This window comes from Staurois parvus, unplaced genomic scaffold (assembly GCF_062004578.1).
Source record: "Staurois parvus isolate SC_StPar_1 unplaced genomic scaffold, SC_StPar_1.0 ptg000227l, whole genome shotgun sequence".
Taxonomy (NCBI): domain Eukaryota; kingdom Metazoa; phylum Chordata; class Amphibia; order Anura; family Ranidae; genus Staurois; species Staurois parvus.
In genome coordinates this window covers 4,614,986-4,638,596 of record NW_028318023.1, presented here as the reverse complement: position 1 = coordinate 4,638,596, position 23,611 = coordinate 4,614,986, and the positions used below count along the sequence as shown (strand labels likewise).

The following is a 23,611-nucleotide window of genomic DNA, read 5'->3' as shown; positions in this document are numbered from 1 at the left end:
TACACTATTGGAGGCCATTTGGTTTTCCTTCCCTGGGGATCCCGAGAGGAGGAGAAGAAGTGGAGGTGAAATATTTGGAGCGGAGTTTATAATACGGTTGGAGGACATATACAGTGTGACCAGTTGCTGCCAGCTTGAGTCCACTTATGGAACTACAACTAAGCACTTGTGACCTGTATTTAATTATATAGGTTCTGGTGTCCAAGTGAGTGGCCATCTTTATCTGTGGTTATGGTGTTTATCACAAGATTGATTTCAGATCACTGGATTATACTTGTTGGGTGAAGCACAGAATGAACTGGAGTACATTTATCGGGTGAAACACATATGTATGCTTCATCATACTTTAGTATGGGTGGCCCATATTTACACACCATGTATGTAAGTACCCAGGTCAGTACAGCCTCGAAAGCAAGACTGGGAATAATTGGGGTCATACTTCACAATCGTGGCAGGGACCAAATACCACAAGATGGATGATTTTGACCAATTTTATGTTGTAGTTTTTACTTTTTCTCATTTTTGTAAAGATGATAATTTGTAATTTAATAGCAAAATATATTAATGTGACTATTTTCCTACTAGCTACTTGCAATACTAGACTTCAAGCTGTCAAGCAGTTTTGTTTCCAGAATTTGACTTTTTCTAAAAAGCTCAACTTTTGCTTTCATACAATAATTCTGTTTTTTTTTCCACTTTACATGTCAGCTGCTTTTTTTTCTGCTTCACATCTGTAATGCGGGTTTGGTATGCAGTTTTTTTCTAAATAAATTAGTAAAATATTTGTAAATTTTTTACAAAAAATATTTTAGTAGGTTGCTTTGATCCAGTTTGTCTTTTATGATCAAAAGCTAACGTAGGGTTTTAAAGTTGGCTCAAATTGCTGTGTTCAGGGCCAAAATTACAGAGTAGCATGAGTGCTGAAATTCTTTAAGTAAAAATTATTCTCCTGTCTGTTGACTAATGAAGATCCAAGTCTTTAGGAATATTTTTGTATTGCCATTCTTAGTGCTTGTTCACACTTGTGGCAGCCCTTCCTACCCCTCTGAAATGTGATCAATGGTAGGTCATTTTTGAAAGGGTGGTAGACCCGTGGCTGCTCCTGAATGCCTTTTTTTTTTTTACATTTTTCTATTTTACAGTTTTTGAGCCAATAAAGTTTTATGGTTTACTGATACAAAGCAAATGAATACAGAACCAAGTAATTTTGATGAAATTTGTTAATAATAATAGGAAAAAAAGTAAAATAGATCCCTTGTAGCCAGCAACAACAGACCCCCCTCCCCAGCAACAATCACCGTGCAACAATAGACCCCACCCAGTAACAATACATCCACCTCAGTAACAATAGACCCCTGCCGGCAACAATTGATCTCCCAGCATCCAGCACCAAAAGAACCTCCAGCAGCTAGCAAAAATTGACTGCTCTCTCAACAGTAGATCCCTGCCAGCAACATAAGCCGCCCCAGCAACAATATACCACCCACGCAACAATAGATCCCCTAGCAGCCAGCATCAATAGACTCTACAGCACACTCCAGTACCTCTTGCCATTACATACATATAGTGCAAAAGGTGCAGGAACTGCGTCCCCTCCCTCGCATTTCCACTGAAAAAAAGCCCTGCATATATATATATATATATATATATGTATACAGTATATCATACGCTTTATGTATGTTATATTTATTAATGATTTATATATGGTATGTTGTTTCATTTCTAGAATTTTTTGTTTTGGTCTGCATGTATTTTCCAGAAGTGACCTCATACTTTCTTTGCAGTATTCTTAGCACAGGCATTATTCAATTCTAAAAACAACCTCTATCTGACATTGTCATAATACAGTAGCGGTCAATTTATCTCAGTAAGCTTTTTAGGATTATGGTGGATGTCCTGCGTACTTCCAGGACAGATCTCCTGGCTGAGATTATTCCATTTAGAAGCTTTTACCCTGTTAAAACAAGGTCAATTGATGTTTATAGCTAAATATATACACCAAGATGTTCTTGGAGTATTCAAAAGTCTTTGGCTGTTTTGGTTTACTGTGCATTACATTGATCTATTTATCGATCACTAAAAGTTTATTTCTGTCCTATATAGCAATATCAATAAAATATGAATAATATATACATTTAAAAGTTTTGCTGTTAAACTTATAACACCACAATGCTCTTTTCTCTGTTGTTTGCTATTAAGAATATATAATGTTTAATTACCGTATTTTTCACTTCATAAGACGCACCTGATCATAAGACGCACCTAGGTTTTAGAGGCAGAAAACAGGAAAAAAAAATTCTGAACTAATGGACTGCAGACATAGTACAGGAGATGACCAGAGACTGTGGACAGCACAGGGATGACCAGAGACTGCGGACAGCACAGGGATGACCAGAGACTGCGGACAGCACAGGGATGACCAGAGACTGCGGACAGCACAGGGATGACCAGAGACTGCGGACAGTACAGGGATGACCACAGACTGCGGACAGCACAGGGATGACCACAGACTGCGGACAGCACAGGGATGACCAGAGACTGCGGACAGTACAGGAGATGACCAGAGACTGCGGACAGTACAGGAGATGACCAGAGACTGCGGACAGTACAGGAGATGACCAGAGACTGCGGACATAGTACAGGAGATGACCAGAGAGTGCGGACATAGTACAGGGGATGACCCGAGACTGCGGACACAGTACAGGAGATGACCAGAGACTGCGGACAGCACAGGGATGACCAGAGACTGCGGACAGTACAGGAGATGACCAGAGACTGCAGACAGCACAGGGATGACCAGAGACTGCGGACAGTACAGGAGATGACCAAAGACTGCAGACAGCACAGGGATGACCAGAGACTGCGGACAGCACAGGAGATGACCAGAGACTGCGGACAGTACAGGGATGACCAGAGACTGCAGATAGTACAGGGATGACCAGAGACTGCAGACAGTACAGGGATGACCAGAGACTGCGGACAGTACAGGGATGACCAGAGAGTGCGGACAGTACAGGAGATGACTGCTGACCTTTGGGGAGGGAGCGGGTACCTGAATTTGACAGGTACCCACTCATACTTCCGCGGAGTTGTTCTTTGATCTTACCTGTTTCTCTATCCAGCCGCGCGCTGTCTTCCCGTGCCCAGTGCGCATGGGCGAGAAGCACTTGCGCTTTGTGATTGGTCCGGCGGCTTCTGGGATCTGTCATGTGTCCCAGGTACCGCCTTATCATTCACAAAAAGCACCGCTTCTTGCGCATGCGCACTTGGCACCCGGCTGTCAAGCCCAGCGTCCACACTACAGAAGCCGGGAAGACAGCGCGCCACTGGATAGAGGAACAGGTAAGATCAAAGAACAACTTCGCGGAAGTAAGAGCGGATACCTGTCAAATTCAGGGACCTGCTCCCCCCCCCCCAAAGGTCAGCAGTCATCTCCATAAGGTCCCGCTGCAGAGCTGAGCGGTTGGCCCGGTATTCTGACGCGGCGGTGGTGGAAATACCGGACCGGCTGCTCCATATTCGCTCCATAAGACGCACTGACATTTTCCCCCCTTTTTTGGGGGGGAAAAAGTGCGTCTTATGGAGCAAAAAATACGGTAAATACTAACTGCCTGTTTTTTTTTTTTTTTTTAATGTAGCCATTTGAGAGATTACCCATACTTCCTGTCCTGGTGAGAGGGGATCACGGGAAAAGGAAGTGATTGGAAATTTTTCCAGTTGGGCAGAGACAGCAACAAGAACAAATCTTCATAGAGTAGAAAATGGCTCTTCTCCAGGTGTCACATGGATAATCTTTTTAAAAGAGTCACATAGAGCAGTAAAATCCATAAAAAGTTCTAACCTTTCATCTTTTTATTCAAACTCCAAAAAAAGTCTGAAGGGCAACATACTGGTCTGTTACTTTGCCTTTAGTTACACTTTAACTCCGCAGGTATTTTGTGGAGGAAAATGTAAAAGTTGATCGTAAGCTGTTTATAATTTTCTTGTTCAAACTTTTTATTTACCATATAAATGTGACTTACAATAAAATGCTTTAAAGGAAATTCAATGTAAGAAATTGGGTTATACAGAAGGAGTTATTAAAGTGTACAGCAGAGAGATACAGTAAAGTAGTGAAGGCTTGTCAGCCTTGTAACAAGGACATATAGACGACAACCTATAAAATATTATTCAATGCTTTCCTTGATGTAGATCTGGTGGCATAAGAGCAGAAGGCAAGCTTCGGTATAAAAGGAAGAAGACCAAGTGGAAAAAGATCCAAACGTATTAGAGAGTAGAAGAGGAGGGAGGGGGTATGGAGGATGGCCAGGAGTACACAGCCCACTGTGAGATCTCTGTACACATCAGGTATCTAGAAGACGTTGGTCAAAGTTCCTCTGGAGAAAATGAGAGACCCAAGATTCCCAAGTGAAATTTCTGATCCTAATTTTAATTGGTTTAATAGCCATTAAGTGGTATGCTGTCTGTTCATTCTACAATTGCCTGTATGGTAGCTGAATTCTGTTCAGTCTTGATGCAGGATGCAGTGTGTTTTCTTGGTTATACAACAGATCCTAGAAAAAAAATGATGTAGCAGTATTGAAAGAGACTTTGTTTTTCTTGATACGAGTTTCTGAGATACCCAGAATTTAGAGGAGGCCCAGTCACCTACAAGAAACTCTTACTCTCTTCTGGTATTTGATTATTTAGGAACTTCAGTTGAGACCCCAAGTTGTCATTTAGTCATTATATGGTTACAAATTCCTATAGACAAAATCAATTGTGTTTTATTTGGTGTGTGAATCAATGAATATATTCCAATATGGAGCTATAACATTTTGCATTCTGTTACATTTGAGTTGGGCATGCTATGTTTTGAGGTATGCTGCTGACATGTCTTGAAAACGTCCTTGCTTCAGAGATAAGAACTCAGCATTTACCATATCAACGCATTCAGGCAGTTAGATCTTAGTGGCATGTTTTGTTTCCAATAATTTAGGTATGTTAAAGCAAGTAGATAACATTTAGTAGTTTAAAGAACAGTATATGTATATACATTTTAACTTCAGATAGAGCAAGGAGAAGATAAAACCCTTGTCAGTATATTCTTTTCTTTATGCGTCTTTCCCTTTACTTCCTTTCACGAAGACATAGTAGAAAATATAGGGAAATCTTTGTAAACAAATTCACCTTTGATAGTTGTCACTGGAACAGGAGGCCCCACTAGAAGATTTACCCTCCCCTATATATATATATATACAGTATATCACAGAAAAAAACAAACAAAAAACACAACACTTTTTATTTTATCAAAAACATTATCAACAATACAATTGTAATGTTGTGAAGTTTAGTTGAAATTGGAGAAAGTTTATTTTTCTAATTTTATTAATTTTCTTTCCTCTTTTAACTGCTTGCCCTCTGCCCTATAGCAGATATATCGCTACAGGGCAGCAGGGCTGTGCAAAGTCACATGTATATATACGTGATTTGCATTTCTGGGTAGGGGGCACGCTATTGGCAGTGTCAATCACTGGGTCTTGGTGGGTGATTCCCAGCCGCCACTCGGCGATCATTGGGGAAAGCTTTCCTGGGTAGAGGGCAAGCTATTGCCAGCTAGAGGTGTCAATAATCAAGATCCCGGCCAGAGATTCCTGGCTGACACTTGGCTATTGTCGGGGAAAGCTGACAGGGGAGAGACCTGTGTGTAAACAACACAGGTCTTTCTCCTGTCAGCATGGACATGCTGCTTTGTACTTCTTTGCGCAGCAGAGAGATACAAAATAGCATGTCTCCCTAGTAAAGCACAGCACACAGTAAAACACACACAGCACACAGTTAACCCTTTGACCAACCCAGATGTTAATCTCTTCCTGCCCAGTGTCATTAGTACAATGTCAGTGCTTTTTATTAGCACTGATCACTCTTAGTGTCACTGGGAATGTCAGTGGCAGTTGGTCAGTTCCCTCCCAGATTCAGTCCCGTAGTCCCACTATAAGTCACTAATCGCCACCATTGCTAGTATAAAAAAAAATAAAAATAAAGATTCCAGTGTATATACCGCCATTTGTAAATGCTATAACTTTCACATAAACCAATTAATTTACACGTATTGGGTATTATTTTTTTAGCAAAGACATGTAGCAGAATACATTTTGGCCTAAATTTGTGAAGAAACTAGATTTTTACAATGTTTTCATTGGATATGTTTTATAGCAAAAAGTAAAAAATATAGTTTTTTTTTTTTTAAATTGTCAGTCTTTTTTTGTTTGTAGCGCAAAAAATAGAAAACACACAGGTGATCAAATACCACAGAAAGAAAGCTTTATTTGTGGGAAAAAAGGAGATAAATTTAATTAGTGTACAGCATTGCATGACTGCGCAGTTGTCAGTTAAAGTAACGCAGCGCCATATCGCAAAAAATGGCTTGGCCAGGAAGGGGGGTAAATCCTCTGGAGTGCAAGTGGTTAAATATGTAGAGCCATCCTCTGGTTAGGTCGCTTGTTTTTGGCTTCACTGCAGTAGGTCAAGCAGTGATCCATTATTTTTGCCTGGTCAGGGTTTCCTAGTTGGGTGTTTGCTTTTAACCACCTGCTTCTGGAAAAAGCTTCCAGAATATATAGAACAAGGAGAGTAAAATGTCCATTATAAATATTTATCCAATCCATGGAAGGAGTCAACAGGAGGTGGCTGGGGAGGTGATAAATATTTAGGAGGCCTTTCCAGAGTGTTCTATCCTCTCCAAGGAGACTTCCAGTTCTCCTGTGGCTGCTGCCCCAGGGATTTAGCTAGTGAGACAAGACATTACAGTCTGAGCCCTTGGCAGGTGCTGAGCTGGGGGCCTGGAAAAGATTACAAAAAGTATTTTCATGGAGGGCACTCTCCTGAAGTCCTGGTCTGGAGAAAGATCTTTTGTCTCCCTCACTGAGGATCTACCTGGGGAAGCTGGGTTGCAGGTAGCTCCTAGGACATTGTAAGTAAGACCTGTATTTGGGACTTTCATGTGTGCTTGTACCTATAAGGATTTGTGCTAGAAGTGTTCCCCCATTTATGCTAGAAATGTTCCCCAATCAACACTTACTGTTGACAACGCTATTCTGTTTTGCTGGTGGGAAATGTTCCTTGCCAAACACAATGCTCACTGATAGCAGCTATAGCCACAGGCAGTGATTGCATACAAAAAATCAGACAGGCTGGTTGTACTGAAGTCGATCGATGGATAGACTTCAGTACAACCAGCTTGTCCATAGATTCATCGAATCTTGGCTGAACCGCCTTTGCTTAACTGGCCAAGATTTGATCCAGCTATGGCCAGCTTATGAGTCAGCCAATGTGTTGATAACAATGCACCCTTTTTGTGATTGATAGAGGCAGAGTAAGACAGCCCATACACTGATCACTATTTTTCTTTCAACCAGTTGTGGTATTGTATTCTGACAGCTGGGAGTCTTCTCTGTCATCAAAATACAGTGATTAATGTTGCTGTCTATAGTCAGCATCGCTGATCATTCAGGAAAACCCAACAGGCTGGTCAATAGATCTAATTGTGTACAACCGGCCTGCCCATATATGGATCAAAATTCAGCCAGTCCCTGCTGAATTGGCCAAATTTCTATCCATGTATGGCCGGCTTTATCACGGCTGCTAAACAATACTGCTTCTAGTGACTAATCTACAAATCTCTATATTCAATGCAGTAACCAAAATCTGGAAGAATAAGTATGTTCAATGGAAAATTGTGAACATTACCATTGCGTAAATTAATGTTCTCACTAAAACCACAGTACACTTGCCTTTAACTACATTGTAGACACATAAAATGTTGCGTGAATAACCACATGGCCGGTTATACCATTCCCAGTTAGAATAACATAGTACAAGAACTATGGACATGTACAAGGTCAAAAATCAAGTAAACAGACAACCTCTATAAAGGTATTTTAGTCACTTTGCATATGAACTTGTCTTGTATTTTTTAAGAGCAAAATTGATCTAAAAATTCTTTTTGTATATCATTGCTTTAGAATGTGAGAAACTGCAGTTGAGAAAGTTATAGAAGATTGACATACTTTTTAATGAAACATTTAGCATTGATGTGTGTATTCACTTTGAAGCAGTCTTTTTTTTCCAAACAAGTTTACTTTCCATTATTTGGCAAAATTATATTTGTACATTAAATGGTAAAACTCTGCTGCTCTCCACATGAAAATATACCTGTGCTATAATTTATCCCTAAAATAGATGGGAAACATTTCAATTCTGGCACTAATTTGTTTTATATTTCACATAATTATACAGACCACAAAAGTCTGTGCACTATTCAAAAAACGTATCATTCTTGGCATAGAACTACAATTTCTTTATAACTTTGTGAAGAGCAATGGTTATATTTCAGGTGCAGAGTCCCACAGGGGTTGATTTACTAAAACTGGAGCACTCAGAATCTGGTGCAGCCGTGCATGGTAGCAAATCAGCTTCTAACTTCAACTTGTTCAATTAGGCTTTAGCAATAAAACCTGGATGCTGATTGGTTTCTATGCAGGGCTGCACCAGAGTTTGTACCATGCAGTGTTAGTAAATAACCCCCTCTGCATCCATTCAAAATCCATCATTTGCAGATGCCTTTCTGACTTCCTGCTCTGAGAAATATTAATGTTGTTCTTTACTGCTTTAAAAAAGACCCATACAAATGTGTCTATGTTCTTGACTGAGGTGACTGGAGAATGCTGAGGCTCTATTACCCATGACCTTGCAATCCTAACAGAAACCCTGATCACTTCTTAAAATAAACAGACAACAGATTCTCCAATTTTTGAGTCAAAATGGTCATACCAACCCTTGATTAACATAGCAAAACAATGTAACATACAACGTTATATAATAATGCAATAAACACATACAACACATTCAAATAATAACAGAACAGTGACTTTTTACTACATGGGCCCAAAGTCTTTGAAGTTATCAACAATCTCCACAAAATTGGCCTTGTCTGCCACACATTAAGAAGATCCCCAGCCACAACTACACCGACTTAGGGACATGTTCCACCTCCGTACTCCCAGATATCACCCCATAAGACATTGCTACCAATGTACCTTAATATTTGGAAGGCACACCTATACCTAAGATGGGCCCAACACATAATCCTCCAAAATGTTACTTTCACAGACATAGAGACCCCTGCCTGCTGCCTTGTCACGGGAACAAAAGATCAGAACACCAAAATCAGTGTCCCAGAATAAAAAGAAAAGAAACACAAAATTTCTCCCAAAATATGAAAACTACTGTAAGATAAACAAGAGGCACAAAGAGGTCCAGGAACCGAAAACCATTAAGCCTGGGGACAGGCAGGTGGGAGAAACTTCTCCAGTGCTGGCAAAGCTCTGACTGAAGTCGACAAGGTTCAACCCCCTCTCCTCTTCCAGTGGAACACCCCCTGGTCCCTTGTCCCACCAATCCTGATAAGCTACTTTATGTTATTCAAAAGGAAATGCTCCATCCACAGCACCAATTCTGCTTCTTCTACATCGCCCAGTCATGCTGGCCCTCCACTCAGCTTCACTCCAGTTCCAGGCCATATACTTTCTGTATGCTTGTATTCCAATGCTAGAATCTACTGGAGAGATGTTTCCCAGTTATTTATGGAATTGCAACATATACAGTGAAACATTCCTGAGGGGTTGGTAAATGGTTATGTATAACCTTTCGTTACATGTTGGGGCATTTTTTAGGCATTTTTGTGTACAATATACTTTCATCAGTAGTGGTGATGAATAAATGACTCTTTAGGTGCTGTTGTGACATTTGGACATCCAACAAAACAGAACTTTCTCCAAGGCATGCATTTTGGTACCCATCTAGTGTTCCAGCTTAGACTTTTTTCTATCTTTGTAGAGTAGAGGGGGTGCTAAAACCTTTGCCAGGTTCTAGCTAGGTTGCATAGGTTGCTGTGTCCCAATTTCATAGATGGACCCTAACTGTTTGTAATGGAGACCATTGTAACCAAGTTATAAAGTGCAGAGAAATCCAACATTCTGCGGTTTTTCAGTACAGAAGCAGCTGGTATATTTCCCTCACCATATATATATAATATAAAACTACTGTATGTGGCAAAGAGGTAGGCCCTAGCCAGACATTTCAGTAATGAATAGATACCTCAAGCAGCTATTTCCACCTCCTCTTTTTCAGTTGTGATGCTCTCCTGAACAATTGCAATATCCATTTTTTCCCCAAAAGAATAATGAATTTGAACCACTCACATCTTTTATCTCCTTTTACAAACCAAGGCTGGCCATTGTCTGAATTGTGTTTTGCCATGCTTTGAAAGGACTATTTAGTAGATAAAAAGCCATGAATTCCCTAGATTCCTAGCTTTTTGAAAGAGAAAATTTTTTAAAACTTTTTTTTTACAACTGTGACAGCTGTAAAATGAACTGCTCACTTTGGGGAAAAGTCTATGTACTCCTTAAAACATCTCTGGGAATGAAAGCACAGGAAATTTCCTATATGGGGACACAGTCAGTGATTTAGGGGTATTTACAATATAGTATGTTCAAAACAGTATAATTGTCACATACCTTGATAAAGTTGAACTTGCACGGCCCCAAAACATCAGCCTTATATGACTTTTATCTTGAAATGAATAAGCATCTTCTGTTTGGAAGACCAATGTGCAAGTGACATACACTTAAAAGGAGTCTGTAACCTTAATTCTACTGTAAAACATAAAGTGTTTCTAAACTCAGGTCCCTGCATTCACTCTATCTGGTCTTCCACAGTACACAGAACATGGAAGTGCAATTATTTTAGTAAATAAAAGAAGGGGAGGATCAGAGAAGAGAGGGACAAACAGCCTTTTTACAAAAGGATTAACCCCTTAGGTTCCACAGTTCCATAGTAACAAGCTTGCTTTACTGCATATACACACGAATTTTACTGTTGTGGGTTTATTAACACTTTAAATTAAAAAAAAAAGTTTTATACACTTCCTTTCCATGTACTTGTGCTATTTTATGTATTTCTTTTTCTTGATTTAACTTCTTTTAACCTCTTGATCTTGCCAATTGCAACCTCTATAGCAACTTATGGTTATAGGATAACAATTCAGCCTGAACAGCTTCCTAAACTCCCTGAGCAGTATTGTTTCTTTCAGAATGCACACTCCCCATATCTACTACAATCAGATGTGCTGACACACAGCATGTCACCCTGTTTTACTTGATAGTGCACAGTTAGCCCTTCTCCATTTCTACTGCCCACACCTATTATGATGGACAATGGCTCATCTATTTGCCAGTCTCGGTTCCTGACCTCACCACTTGTGAACATTCGCAGTAATTCTATTGGTGCACAAACAGAAAGTTAAGATGACCTGTATATCACTATGCATGGCACTGTGAATTTCGTATTTAGGTTTGTATATATACATATAATAAAGTGCAGCACTAGTAACAGTAATTAGTCAATATGGAGTAGGAAATCTATAAAATGAACCAAAAAGTGACAGTCCGTGCAGGTCTAGGTGAAGCAAGCATCAATCAAGATCCATTGTCAGTGCTCCCAAAATAATGTGGTAGGAATACGCACTCACCAGATGCGTGATGTTAATACGCATTGAACAAATCAATAGAGGTCCCCTCTAGGAGTTGGATGTGATCCTGGTCAAGGATAATCCTCCCTCTGCATGCAGGTGGTGCTGTTGGAGTTCTCAGATGGTGATGGATCCAGTCAGCCAGAGGCCCCTTTTAAGGGGTGGGTGGATATGGAAGCCTTAGGCCTGGATCCATCACCATCTGAGAGCTCCAACAGCACCACCAGTATGCAGAGGGAGGATTATCCTTGACCAGGATCACATCCAACTCCTAGAGGGGACCTCTATTGATTTGTTCAATGCATATTAACAATAAGCATCTGGTGAGTGCGTATTCCAACCACATTATTTTGGGAGCACCGACACTGGATCTTGATCTTGGAAACATTCCTCAGAGATTTTGGACCATATTGACATGAGTTACTGTTGCCTTTCTATCATCTCAAGTCAGTCTACCCATTCTCCTCTGACATCAACAAGGCATTTTCGTTTACACAACTGCCGCTCACTGGATATTTTCTCTTTTTCGGACCATTCTCTGTAAACCCTAGAGATGGTTGTGCATGAAAATCCCATTAGATCAGCAGTTTTTGAAATACTTAGACCAGCCCGTCTGGCACCAACAACCATACCACGTTCAAAGTCACTTAAATCCCCTTGCTTCACCATTCTGATGCTCAGTTTGAATGTCAGCAAGTCGTTTTCACTTTGTCTACATACCTAAATGCATTGAGTTACTGCCATGCGATTGGCTGATTAGCAATTTGTATTACCAAGCAATTGAGCAGGTGTACCTAATAAAGTAACCGGTAAGTGTACATTGTGCACGTTGGTGCATTGCACTGCCATTTATTCTGAATGGCACCCCGACCTACCTTGCTGATGGATGCACATGCATTGGAGTTCTGCTGCTACTACTGCATGCTCCTTTTTTGGTGTGTTAGACAGTACATTCACATACATAGGCTTTCTTAGCATAACACACGTTAATGTGCAACATATTGTGTGCTAATGCATGTGCATTGAATGCACCACAAAGATGTAAATGGGCCTTAAAATGTAGACAAAGGGTCCCAGGATCTGCCTGGACTTCAAGTTACCTACCTGGGTCAACGATGGGACTGTAAGTTACACTATACTAATTGAACTCCACCTTTTATACTTACTGCACATTCTAAGTTTTTTAAACTACCATGTTTTTCAAAATAATTTTTCAGTGGTATCATGAAATGTGAAATGAGCTGCTTAAAAATGCTGAATAAGCTGTTTATAAACGCTGAATGAGCTATTTATAAAAGCACTGTATGGGATATTCACTTGTAAGAGACTCCCACCCATCAAATGCATTTTTACCAGAATGAGTGTTCTATTTAAAGGAATGTGTATGGCTTGTTTACACTCTATTCCCATGGCATGCTCTGTTGTGTCACCTACTTCACCCCCTGTAAAACAATTTTTAGAACATGAGCCAGTGTGTGAAATTGCACCTATGTGCTGTCATACCGTTCTTCTAAAACATAACTTACTTCTGTGGTATTTGGTTACATTTTGTGAATGATCACAGTCACCATGTTAATATTTTGAACACAACATAAAGAAACTTCAGTTTGTTTTATGTGGGAACTATGAAGCCACTTCCCAACTTGAAGTATGAGCTCTAGAGGTAGCATACGATATTGTTCAAAATCATGTAATACTGCAGTTGTGTGAGACAATGGTGACATGCCACATTTGTCTAGCGATAATTACAGAAGTGAATAGGTGCAGTTAGATGTAACTGGTGGAAGTTGGGTTCAGTCCTAATTATGAGGCTGATTAATTCAACTGTGTTACTAAGAGTGCTGTGGGTTGACAAATGGTTAAGCTAAAAAGGCCTAACTCCAGTCAAACATGTTTTTTTTTTTTAATTCTAGGTGCTGTGAGGAGTTTAACCATTTTCCCACCACGCACTGTAGTTTTACTGCTACAGTGCGGGCCAGCTGTGCAGAATCGTGTGTGTGTGTGTGTGTGTGTATATATATATATATAGTTACATAGTTAGTCTGGCTGAAAAAAGACAAAAGCCCATCCAGTTCAATCATTAAAAAAAAAAGTTATCCTATACCCACAGTTGATCCAGAGGAAGGCAAAAAAACCCAGCAAAAGCATGATCCAATTTGCTCCTGCAGGGAAAAACAATTACTTCCTGATCCCCCGAGGGGCAATCGGATATTCCCTGGAACAACTTTACCTCTAAATGTTAGTATCCAGTTGTATTCTGTGTATCTAAGAATTTATCCAAGCCATTTTTAAAGCAATCCTCTGAGCTGGCCAGAACTAACTCTTGAGGGAGTCTATTCCACATTTTCACAGCTCTTACCGTGAAGAAACCTTTCCATGTTTGGAGATTAAATTTCTTTTCCTCCAGACGTAAAGAGTACCCCCTTGTCCTCTGTGATGACCTCAGGGTGAATAACTCTACATCGAGTTCACTATATGAACCATATGTATTTATACATGTTGATCATGTCCCCCCTTAATCTCCTCTTCTCAAGAGATGAGATTCTACATGATTCTGCTTTTCTGGGTTTGGGGCACCTGCCTGTCACTGGTTCCCTTAAATGTCAATCACTGAGACATAGCCAGCGATTCATGGCCAGGGTCCGACAATCAGTGGAGCGAGTGACAGGTTAGAGATCTGTGAATGTTAACTACACAGATCTCTCTCCTTTCAGCGGGGATGTGCCAGTTTTTAATCTCCTTGTAAAGCAGGGAATAAAAATCAGCACATCCCCTAGTAAAATGGCACACTGTACACACTAATGCCTGCCATACTATCACAGTCCCGCTATAAGTCACTGATCGTCACCATTGCTAGTATAAAAAAAATGCACTCTCTATACCATTGTTTGTAGACGATATAACTTTCACACAAACCAATTAATACACACCAAGCACCATTTCCTTCAGTTTATTGGCTCGTCACTAATGTCACTCTATGGAATATATATTCTTACCACTATGTGTGCATGCCAGATTGGCCATTGTATGATTGATTATATGCAATTTGGTTTATCATATTACAGTACAGTACCCTTCTATTATTTCCAATTAATACACACGTATTTGTTTTTTTTTTTTTACCAAAGACATGTAGCAGAATACATGGCCTGGTCATGAAGAGGGGTAAATCTTCCAGAGGGCAAGTGGTTAAAGTTCTGCCATGTGGGCAATTTTCCCTTCCTTCCTGTCCCTACAAGGCCCATAAAGGAAATGAGGGTAGTTGTAGTTACCAGCACAGGAAAACAACATGGTCAAAAGTTCTAATCCCTCCTAGCTCTATTGAAAATTTGGTTTGGTCTTTACCTCCACTGGAGATATTTTCCTTCACTTCCTGTCCTGACAACTGGGACATATATGGCATTATAAACCTGGCAGAGGCTCTGACCCTTCATCCCTATGCATATGCAAAATTAAATATAAAGTTTTGACTGGAGTTGAGCTTTAAATATTTACATTTTGCAGATCAGTATTCAATATTTTAGCAGCATGTCCAACCAAGCCCTACCCTTTTGCTATCAAAAGAGAGGACCTTTTTCACAATTGGATGCAATTAGTAAGAATAAAATATTTGTAGGGAAATTATTAAAATAATGTAATAAAATGAACTTACAGAGAATCACTTTATGATGTAGACAGGCAGCACTTTCTGCTGATTGTCTGGATGTTACTCTTATTTTTCAAGGCCCAGCAATGATAGCATGTCATTTCTCAGAGTGAGTTTCCTGATAGTAATACCAGTGGACCATGCCTGTATAATGTATGTTGAAAAGACTACTTATAGTTCATGGGAAATCTGTGTAACAGGGTTACAATACATAGGCACAGTTGGGAGAAACAGAGTGTTGTCAGTCTATAACAGGAAGTATCTGAACAAGGATCTTCATGACAGGATCAACAGGTATTTTTTTCATGAACCCTGCAGATTTACAACAAAGATATTTAAAAGTACTTTTGAAATGGTATTTTAAAGCATATTTGAGGTTTTAGTGATTAGTGTACATATATGTTAAGTCTATGTGATGATAGATCATATTATGTTTTTCCGTTTAAATTATCTATATATGTTTAAATTGTAGATTTGTCTGGCCTTGATGATCTGGACAGTGTGTACAGCAGTGTGGAGAGACAACTGAATGAGACTCTTAGACGACGCAGGCACACAACGGACAATGATTACAACATAGAAGTGCTGCTTGGGGTAGATGACTCTGTTGTCAGGTTTCATGGTAAAGAACATGTTCAGAACTACCTCCTTACCCTCATGAACATTGTGAGTATCCCTGTCATCAGTACTACACCAGTTGTGTCTTTATGTTCCTTTATCCTGTATAATGCAGCATAACACAAAATAACCAACTTGTACTCTAGATGAGTTATATGAAGATTTTCATGAAAACCACTCAATTTATTGTTTTTTTTTTCACATCTACTAAAACACTCTGTAGATGTAGATATTTAGGTTTATGAAAACTAAATGCAGATAATGCAAGTGTTCATTCAGTGTCCTCATTTATGGCCAAGATAAAAATTCTGTAAGGGTCTTTTCTGTGAGACATTTGGGAGCTGACACTGACAATACCCTTCTGAAAATGCTAGTTGTCTGGCAAGTACACTGACCAACTAAAGCCATATACTGATTGAAATTTGGCTGGTTCAGCAGGGACTGGCCTTACCCCTGGTTCACATATCCACATTCCTACGGTCCGCGTTTTGCGCGGGCACGATAGCCTATTCATTTGAATGGACTCCCATGCCCCAGGACACGCAGGGAATAAGTCCGTGCACTTCTTCTGAAAACGCAGCCCTCACGGGAACCTCGGTTCCCAGTACGATTGCGATTTCCAGTGCGGGCGGCATGCCATTAGAATTAATGGCACCCGCCCGCGGGTCCGCATTCCTCTGTGTGGGTGGTGCAGCTGCATGGATTTTTGTGCAGATCTGAAGCGGCACCACTCACACATATGTGAACCTAGCCTTAGTGTGGTACTCCCCACTCAACAAAAGTTGGTCAGTTGATTGACTTCTGTGTAAGGGACACACTGGGAAGCTTCTCTTGATCAGTGGCTGCAACTCTCAGAATACAATGTACGATTGAAGAGGATTTCTCCATCCACCTCATTTGTGTTGGAGAAATCTGCTGATTATTTTCATTCAGCTTGCTGACAGAACAAAACAAAAAAGTACACCAACAGTTTATGTCAAAGCTTACACTTCCCAGTGTCATGGAATGTTCAACAATGAGGCTGAATTCTGGGAGTGATGTCACCACTGGCTTCCTTTGCCTATTCGTTGTCAGAGCTCTCTACTCCTCCCTCCATGGCATAGAGGATGCCATGTGGTGCCCTTCCAATGACATGGCTCCTGCATGTGCTAGCGTCTGTGCTACAATTCGATTTGTCACCTGCTGTGTTCACCAGGCTGGTCCTGGTACCATGCGAGCGCTGTCACCAATCACAGTGATCACATGTCAAAGGTGCACAATGAATGGCTTTCATTCATAGCCATTCATTGTGTATTATTGTGATCTCTGTGATTGGTCACAGAGATCACATGGTCAATCACAGCTAGCACAACTGTGCATAACAGTTATATGGTTGCTATTCATAAAAATGATTGCTTTTAACATTAATCATCACTGTTATAAGCAATCGTAGTGTAAAAAAATCCTGAACACCTCCCTTGAGTAGTACAGTATCACTGTGTTAATACTGCACTGCTCTGGTCACAGTATGCAACAAACAAATTGTAAACCAGTCAGTATGCCTGATCACTGCTACACCAGTCAAAAGATGATGCTGTACTGCTCTGGTGACAGTATGTAAAAAACAATGTGATAAAAAAATATTTTCTTCATATTCCAAAAAATTATGACCAAAAAATTACAAACTTCAGAAAACTCACCATGCCTCTTATAAAACACCTTGGGGTGTCTACTTTCCAAAAAGGGGTCCTCTTGGGGGTATATGCACTGTCCTAGCATTTTAGGGCCTCAAGAAAAGTCTTCAGTACATTAGGACTGTTCAATTTTCAGTTATGTGTCCTATAGATTGCAGACTCTATAACATTAACACAGACTAAAGAATATATACTGATTTGGTTTATTTGTACCAAAATAAATATAGCAGAATACATTTTGGTCTAAACGTATGAAGAAAAATGATTTATTTGCAAAATTTTATAACAGAAACAAATAAAAATGTTTTTGTTTTTCAAAATTTTAAAACATTTCATTTGGATACAGTGTTGTATGACTGAACAATTGGCATTCAAAGTGTGAGAGCGCCGAAAGCTGAAAATTGGCCTAGGCAGTATACAGCATAGGTAGGAGGAGGGGGAAGCAGATATAAATGTAACCTTTACTTCCACTTTACTTCCAATTTAAGTTCGAAAAGGCTAGAGGGCTATGGCTGTGTCCGGAGGTAAGAGACGAAGGTAGACAGCCTGATAGAAGTCTGTGGGGATGTAATGTACAGGTATGGCCAGGAAAGTGAGACTTGCATTGTTGGCTTTAAACAAGCATCAGAGGCCTTAAAAGGTTTAATAAAGGATTTGAGACTAAATAATTACTCTAGTTATCCAATCATATTAAAACATTTTGTCTTTGTGATTGGATAAATGAAATTTATCTTCAAACAAATTATTTTGTGAACATTCTCAAAACCTTTAGTAAATCAGCCTCTATGTGTTAAAAAAAAACAATGATCCCTTTTAATACTGTCTTAGCTATAGTTCCATTGCAATCTTATATATTGTTTTTCTTCTATTAAAAGAAAATGAAAAAATGATGAACTGTGAGTCTGTCAAATGGATGTCCTAGTTTCTCATTTAAGAACATAAAGGAATTTTCTCCTTTTCTGTCATGAGGCTGGATTCTTTTGTTTGTGTGGTTTTTTTTTTCACACTGGAAAGCCAGGTGTTTGGGGTTTAGATCCTGTGACATCTTTTTGATGCTTTCTGTGATTCATTATGGGAAATTTTCTGAAGGGCTGGAGTTCCACTTTAGAGCCCATATACTCTATAAATGCACATAAACAGCTAAAAACAAATCTCTGTTGGCCTACAGTCACATGTGTTTCTGTACATCTTTGAGTGTTTTCATGCATGTTTCTTTCATTTTTATGCTCATGTTATGCATTTTTTTCTGCCTAGTTTTTTTTAAGGCATGTCATTGCTGTTACCTGCGTTCCCCCATTGAGGAAAAACCGAGGAAACTGCACATAGTGTGAATGGGCCCTTAAAGTGACTTGTAAAATATTATACATCAACGGATCCCTTTCACTGTAGCCTCCTGCTGCCTGTAAATTCTGATGTTTGTGCCATAGATGTAAACAGATCTTCTGATTGTTCCGCCCCTCAATGATCCACATTTCCTCACTGCTCCCCACTCTATTCATTGCTCTTATAGATATAAGTGTGACTTGCAACTGCAAATGATGCCAGTATCCTGGTCAAGATACACAGTATATTCAAAGGAAAATTCTATAGTGGTTGTATGGCGCTTTAAGGGAACCAACACAAACACACATGCAATAAAAAAAAACACATTTTGTCAAAACAACATTAAATGAAATAAAACATATATATGAATATCTAGAATTACACATTTCCTCTCATAGCTGTACATATAACGGTGTCAATATCGTATCATAGCTCATTAGTCGATAATTAGACCTCATCAACAATGGAACATGTTTGTCCAACATATGCCTGACCACAGGGACATACAGAAAGATATATCACATTTCTGAAAGAACATATAGGAAAAATTAAATCAGAACTATTTTCCCTGCTCTGGGGTGTGTGAAAAATAAGTTCCTAATTACAAAATTTAATTGAACACCATGCCGGCATGGGTACATGCCCATTGGTGTCTGATGTGTGTAAAACCAATTAACACTTAAAATTGGCGGCTCAATGTCTGAAAATGCAGCATGGACCAATATGTCTGAAAATGGGTAACAGGAGTGCAGAAGTACAGACAAACGAGCTTTAGCTGTACTTCTCTTTTAATGTTTTATATGATATGATTCACCTGGGGAGATTGGGAAGAAAAGATTAGTATTTCTGGTATACACCTCTGTGTTTTGCTACTGTGAAAAGGATTCATGGAATGATTCCTGCCTCTTCACAAAATATTGTGTCTGAATACGTGATTCTCATGATAATGATTAATTGGTTATATGGCAACTCATGTTTTAGATTTACTGGATAGCTGTATTACTGTATTCCAAACTAAAGGAAATTGTGGGGCGATATCCATCCAGCTCTGCCTTAAATTCTAATAAATAAGACTTTGTGCCATGCCAGATGAATACAATATAATTTACTGGCCATGGTACTATGTATGACTAATATATATATATATCTCAAAACTTTGACATAAAGATATTGGTGTAGTTGATGGGCACAATTGACCCCATAGCTGTGCCTTATCAAAGTTGATTTCCCACAAAAGCAGAAAGTTCAATGGAAAGAAACTAGATTCTGGGGCAGGTCTTGAAATTTCCACTCACCTGCTCACATTGGCGAGTGGAAATTATGGTGGGAGCGAGTGTGTCCCCAGGGCCGTCTTGCTGAGCAGGCTTGGAAATTAGGGCCAGATCTGTCATTCGCACTGGGAGCTGTCAGACTGCTCAATAGTTGAGCAAAGTGAAAGCAAATTTAAATATTTTGTTTGTTTTCAATCTTGTTCTAAGGTATCCCTAATACCTGAACCTATCTTAGCTTTAATCCTCATTTGCAGGTCATCTTGCAGCCTACAGTATATCTTCCTACCAAATAATTATTTCATCATCTTGGCGTAGTAAAAATATTTGTTCAGTATCACAGTGGCACCGCTCCTGATATCTGGCTTGAAAAAACATTTTTCGCAAAGTGTTCTGAGAGCTGTCTACTCTTCTCTCAATAAATTCCCAGTGGGTTGTCAATGTCACTGTTTTCAACCGATGCTTTTACCAGTCTCTGTAAGCCAGGTATGAAAAACCTAAAACCTATAAATGATTTTTGTGCGTGCTAGAGTGCAAAGAAGCACATCATTTCAATTTGTGGAAATTTTTTTCACAATCAATGTGCAGCTCTGGTCTATCACCAACTTATTTTGTGACAAATTTCAACCCTTTATTCAGTAGATGGACTTCCCCACAGGTAAACAGTATGATGAGAAATTTACCACTAGGTTGTACAGTATGTGCTGTCTTGCTCTGAGTCAAACTACTCACTGAAGCTTCTCCTTGTGCCAGTCCTTCCTTGTGCTAAAAAATGTGGCTCTGAGGCTTTTCTCTTTTGGTTTGACATGGTTTGAGTGCTTCTCTAGTCTTCCAGTTTGCCCTCATCCCTTTGTTCGGGCGGATCTAGGACACATGACTCCGTGGACGCGCCGTCTTTGTGATCTCTGCGGCCGCCATCCATACACCCTTCCCACTGTCTTGAGGCTCCTGGGCTGAGAAACCTACTGTTGGGTTCAGGATCATGTGTCATCTTCCAGCTTCTAGGAATATGTGTTTCTCCTCTCCACTGGTTTGGTGATGTATCAATCTGGGCACTCCTACATGTCATGCTTTTTAACCCAGCATTAAAGTAAATTTTGATTTTAACTGTTCCTGGGCTTGTGACTTTATTAAGTTCCACAGGGTTGGGAGCGCTTCTTTTTTTATTGTTTTGTGAGGAAGTTGAGAATTTGATAATTGTAGGATATTGTAATTATACTGTATATATGATCTATATTTACATTATTGACCAAAAGGATAACCAAGGACTCTTACTACATTAATTTTTTGCAAGATGACCTTGGCAATTGAGGGCCAACTTGTTACTGATTGAGAAAAGGATTGTGACTGTTTAGCTTGATTTTCTATTGTCTCTATTTAATCTTTTGTTTATATTTCCATCTTGCCTGAACTTATGAAAGTTTGTAGTTAGGGCCCATTTCCTATATTTTCAGAAATGTGTTGTGTGTTTCCAAATAAGATGTTAGATTTTTCCTCATACTTCAAGTTTCTATGCGTGCACTTAGGGAATTAGTTATAGCTTCAAATGTAGCTATCTCACCCTGAATACCATGTGTCATTAGAGCAATCACATCAAAACTGCACTTTTTTAAGGATGCAAAAGCAAAACATCTCCAAAATGATTAATTAGAGCAACAAAATTACCACCTCCAGGTCACAGTGCTAAGTCTTGATCGATCAATCTAGAGGCCCAAATACTGTCATGTGAGGGAGGGCAATAAAGTTATCCACCCACAAAAGCCCTGGCACCATCCAACACCAGAGCTTACTGGGTGTATTTCTGTAGTGGAGAGTTAACAAGGGAGTGTGGATCAGTGAGTCTGTCTTACTGGAGGGGGGGGCAGTTGATCTGTAAGTAAGGCTTTTTTCAACCTCAAGACAGGCAGTAACAGTATAGGTATGCAGCAACAGGAGAAGATAATTTGAGGAAAATCATACCAGTGGATTTTAATAGAAGTCCTACAAAGAATGCTTTTTAATCCTCAATTTTCTATAATATAACTGTTTATGCAACTTTTTTTATTATGGACCTGGTCTACTGAAGTGTGCAATGAGGTTAGATGCACTAAAGTGAATGTGTGTTTAGATCAAACATGTAATGTGAACAAGAGTTTTATTTTATTGTATATTTCTCTGAAAACATTGGGTGATTATGTTTATGCCACCACACTTCACCCCTTAGTAAATCAAGGTCTATGAATTTTAATTTCTGGGTCAAGTCTTCTTGTGAGTTTATCAGATTTGCTGTTTTTCCACTTCCCCCCTGTCTAAAGCAGTGTTTCTCACCCAGAGTTTCTCCTGAGCTTGCTAAGGGTTCCACCTGCAATGAGCAATGACAACCAATGTTAGGGGTCACTTCTACACTCACCTCTAATGTTAGAGTACACCAAACTTTTTGCCCGTCTTTTCTATTATTATTAATTTAACTTCAAGAATTGAAAATAATTTTTCAGTGGCATGTCAAATATAGAAAGACTGCTACATTATTGGTTGTAGGTTTAATAATTTTAGAAAGGGTTCCCAAGAGCTCAAAATTATATCAATGGCTTCTCAGGAGTAAAAAGGCTGAGAAATGCAGGTCTAAATTTTAGTAATAGATATTCATTTACTGTAACTAATATTTGTTGCACTGGGCATGTTGTTCACATATTCTTTTTTTCAGTTTAGTCAATACGTTTAACTTCCTAATGTGATTTTCTCTTCTGTAGGTTAATGAAATTTATCATGATGACTCCATCGGTGCTCACATTAACGTAGTCCTTGTTCGAATGATTATGCTGGGTTATGCAAAGGTAAAAAGTTTGATTAATATGATGTTCTTCTGTTTTACAAGGTAAAGCTGTTCAAGATGATAATTGTCATGTAGTGTTATGTAACCTTACATGTATAGGACATAAAATGACCACAGTAACCAATCACATCCCAGCTGTCATGTACAGTGCAGGTAGTCAAATGAAGGCAAAGTCTCACTGTTTGCTGTGGATAGGACCTTTGCTATTAGACCATACATTCTTAAATTGAAGCCATATGCTAATATTTTGATTGGTCCAATAAAAGCAAAAGCAGTAGAATTTTTTAAAGACCTGTCCTAAATGGGCCAATCAGACTGTATCTAATCACGTGGGTCTTTTTTAATGATGTTGGTAAAAACGTTCAATAAAATCTATGGCTGCCCATAAACATGTTCAAATATGCAGGCACAATGTGCTGTTCAAATATGCAGGCACAATCTGACCAAAGAAAGCTCTTTTGCTTGAAACCTTTCCATGAGCATGCATGTTCAGCTCATCCAAATGTTAATATTTAAATATAGAGAGAAGGAAGTGGAGCACGGTGAACCTCCAACAGTGGAAATTTACCTGGTGGAGGAAAGGCAAAGCTAACAATATAAATTGGCTAGAAAAATCCAGCCTGGCAGAATGGCTCTTTCACTGAGAAGGTTCATTCAGGGGATTTTGATAAAGTTAGAGGTTGCTTATAGATATTTTCT

General features: G+C 39.4%; 1 protein-coding gene across 3 annotated transcripts in view; it reads left to right on the top strand.

Annotated features, from left to right (window-relative positions):
* Positions 1 to 23,611, top strand: part of ADAMTS3 (ADAM metallopeptidase with thrombospondin type 1 motif 3) — a 305,366-nt gene that overhangs the window by 161,371 nt on the left and 120,384 nt on the right. For all 3 annotated transcript variants that reach the window (XM_089679599.1, XM_089679598.1, XM_089679600.1), the window contains exons 5-6: positions 15,691 to 15,884; positions 22,830 to 22,913. In XM_089679599.1, the coding sequence (XP_089535725.1) occupies positions 15,691 to 15,884; positions 22,830 to 22,913 (278 nt within the window). The remainder of the gene's footprint in view (positions 1 to 15,690; positions 15,885 to 22,829; positions 22,914 to 23,611) is intronic.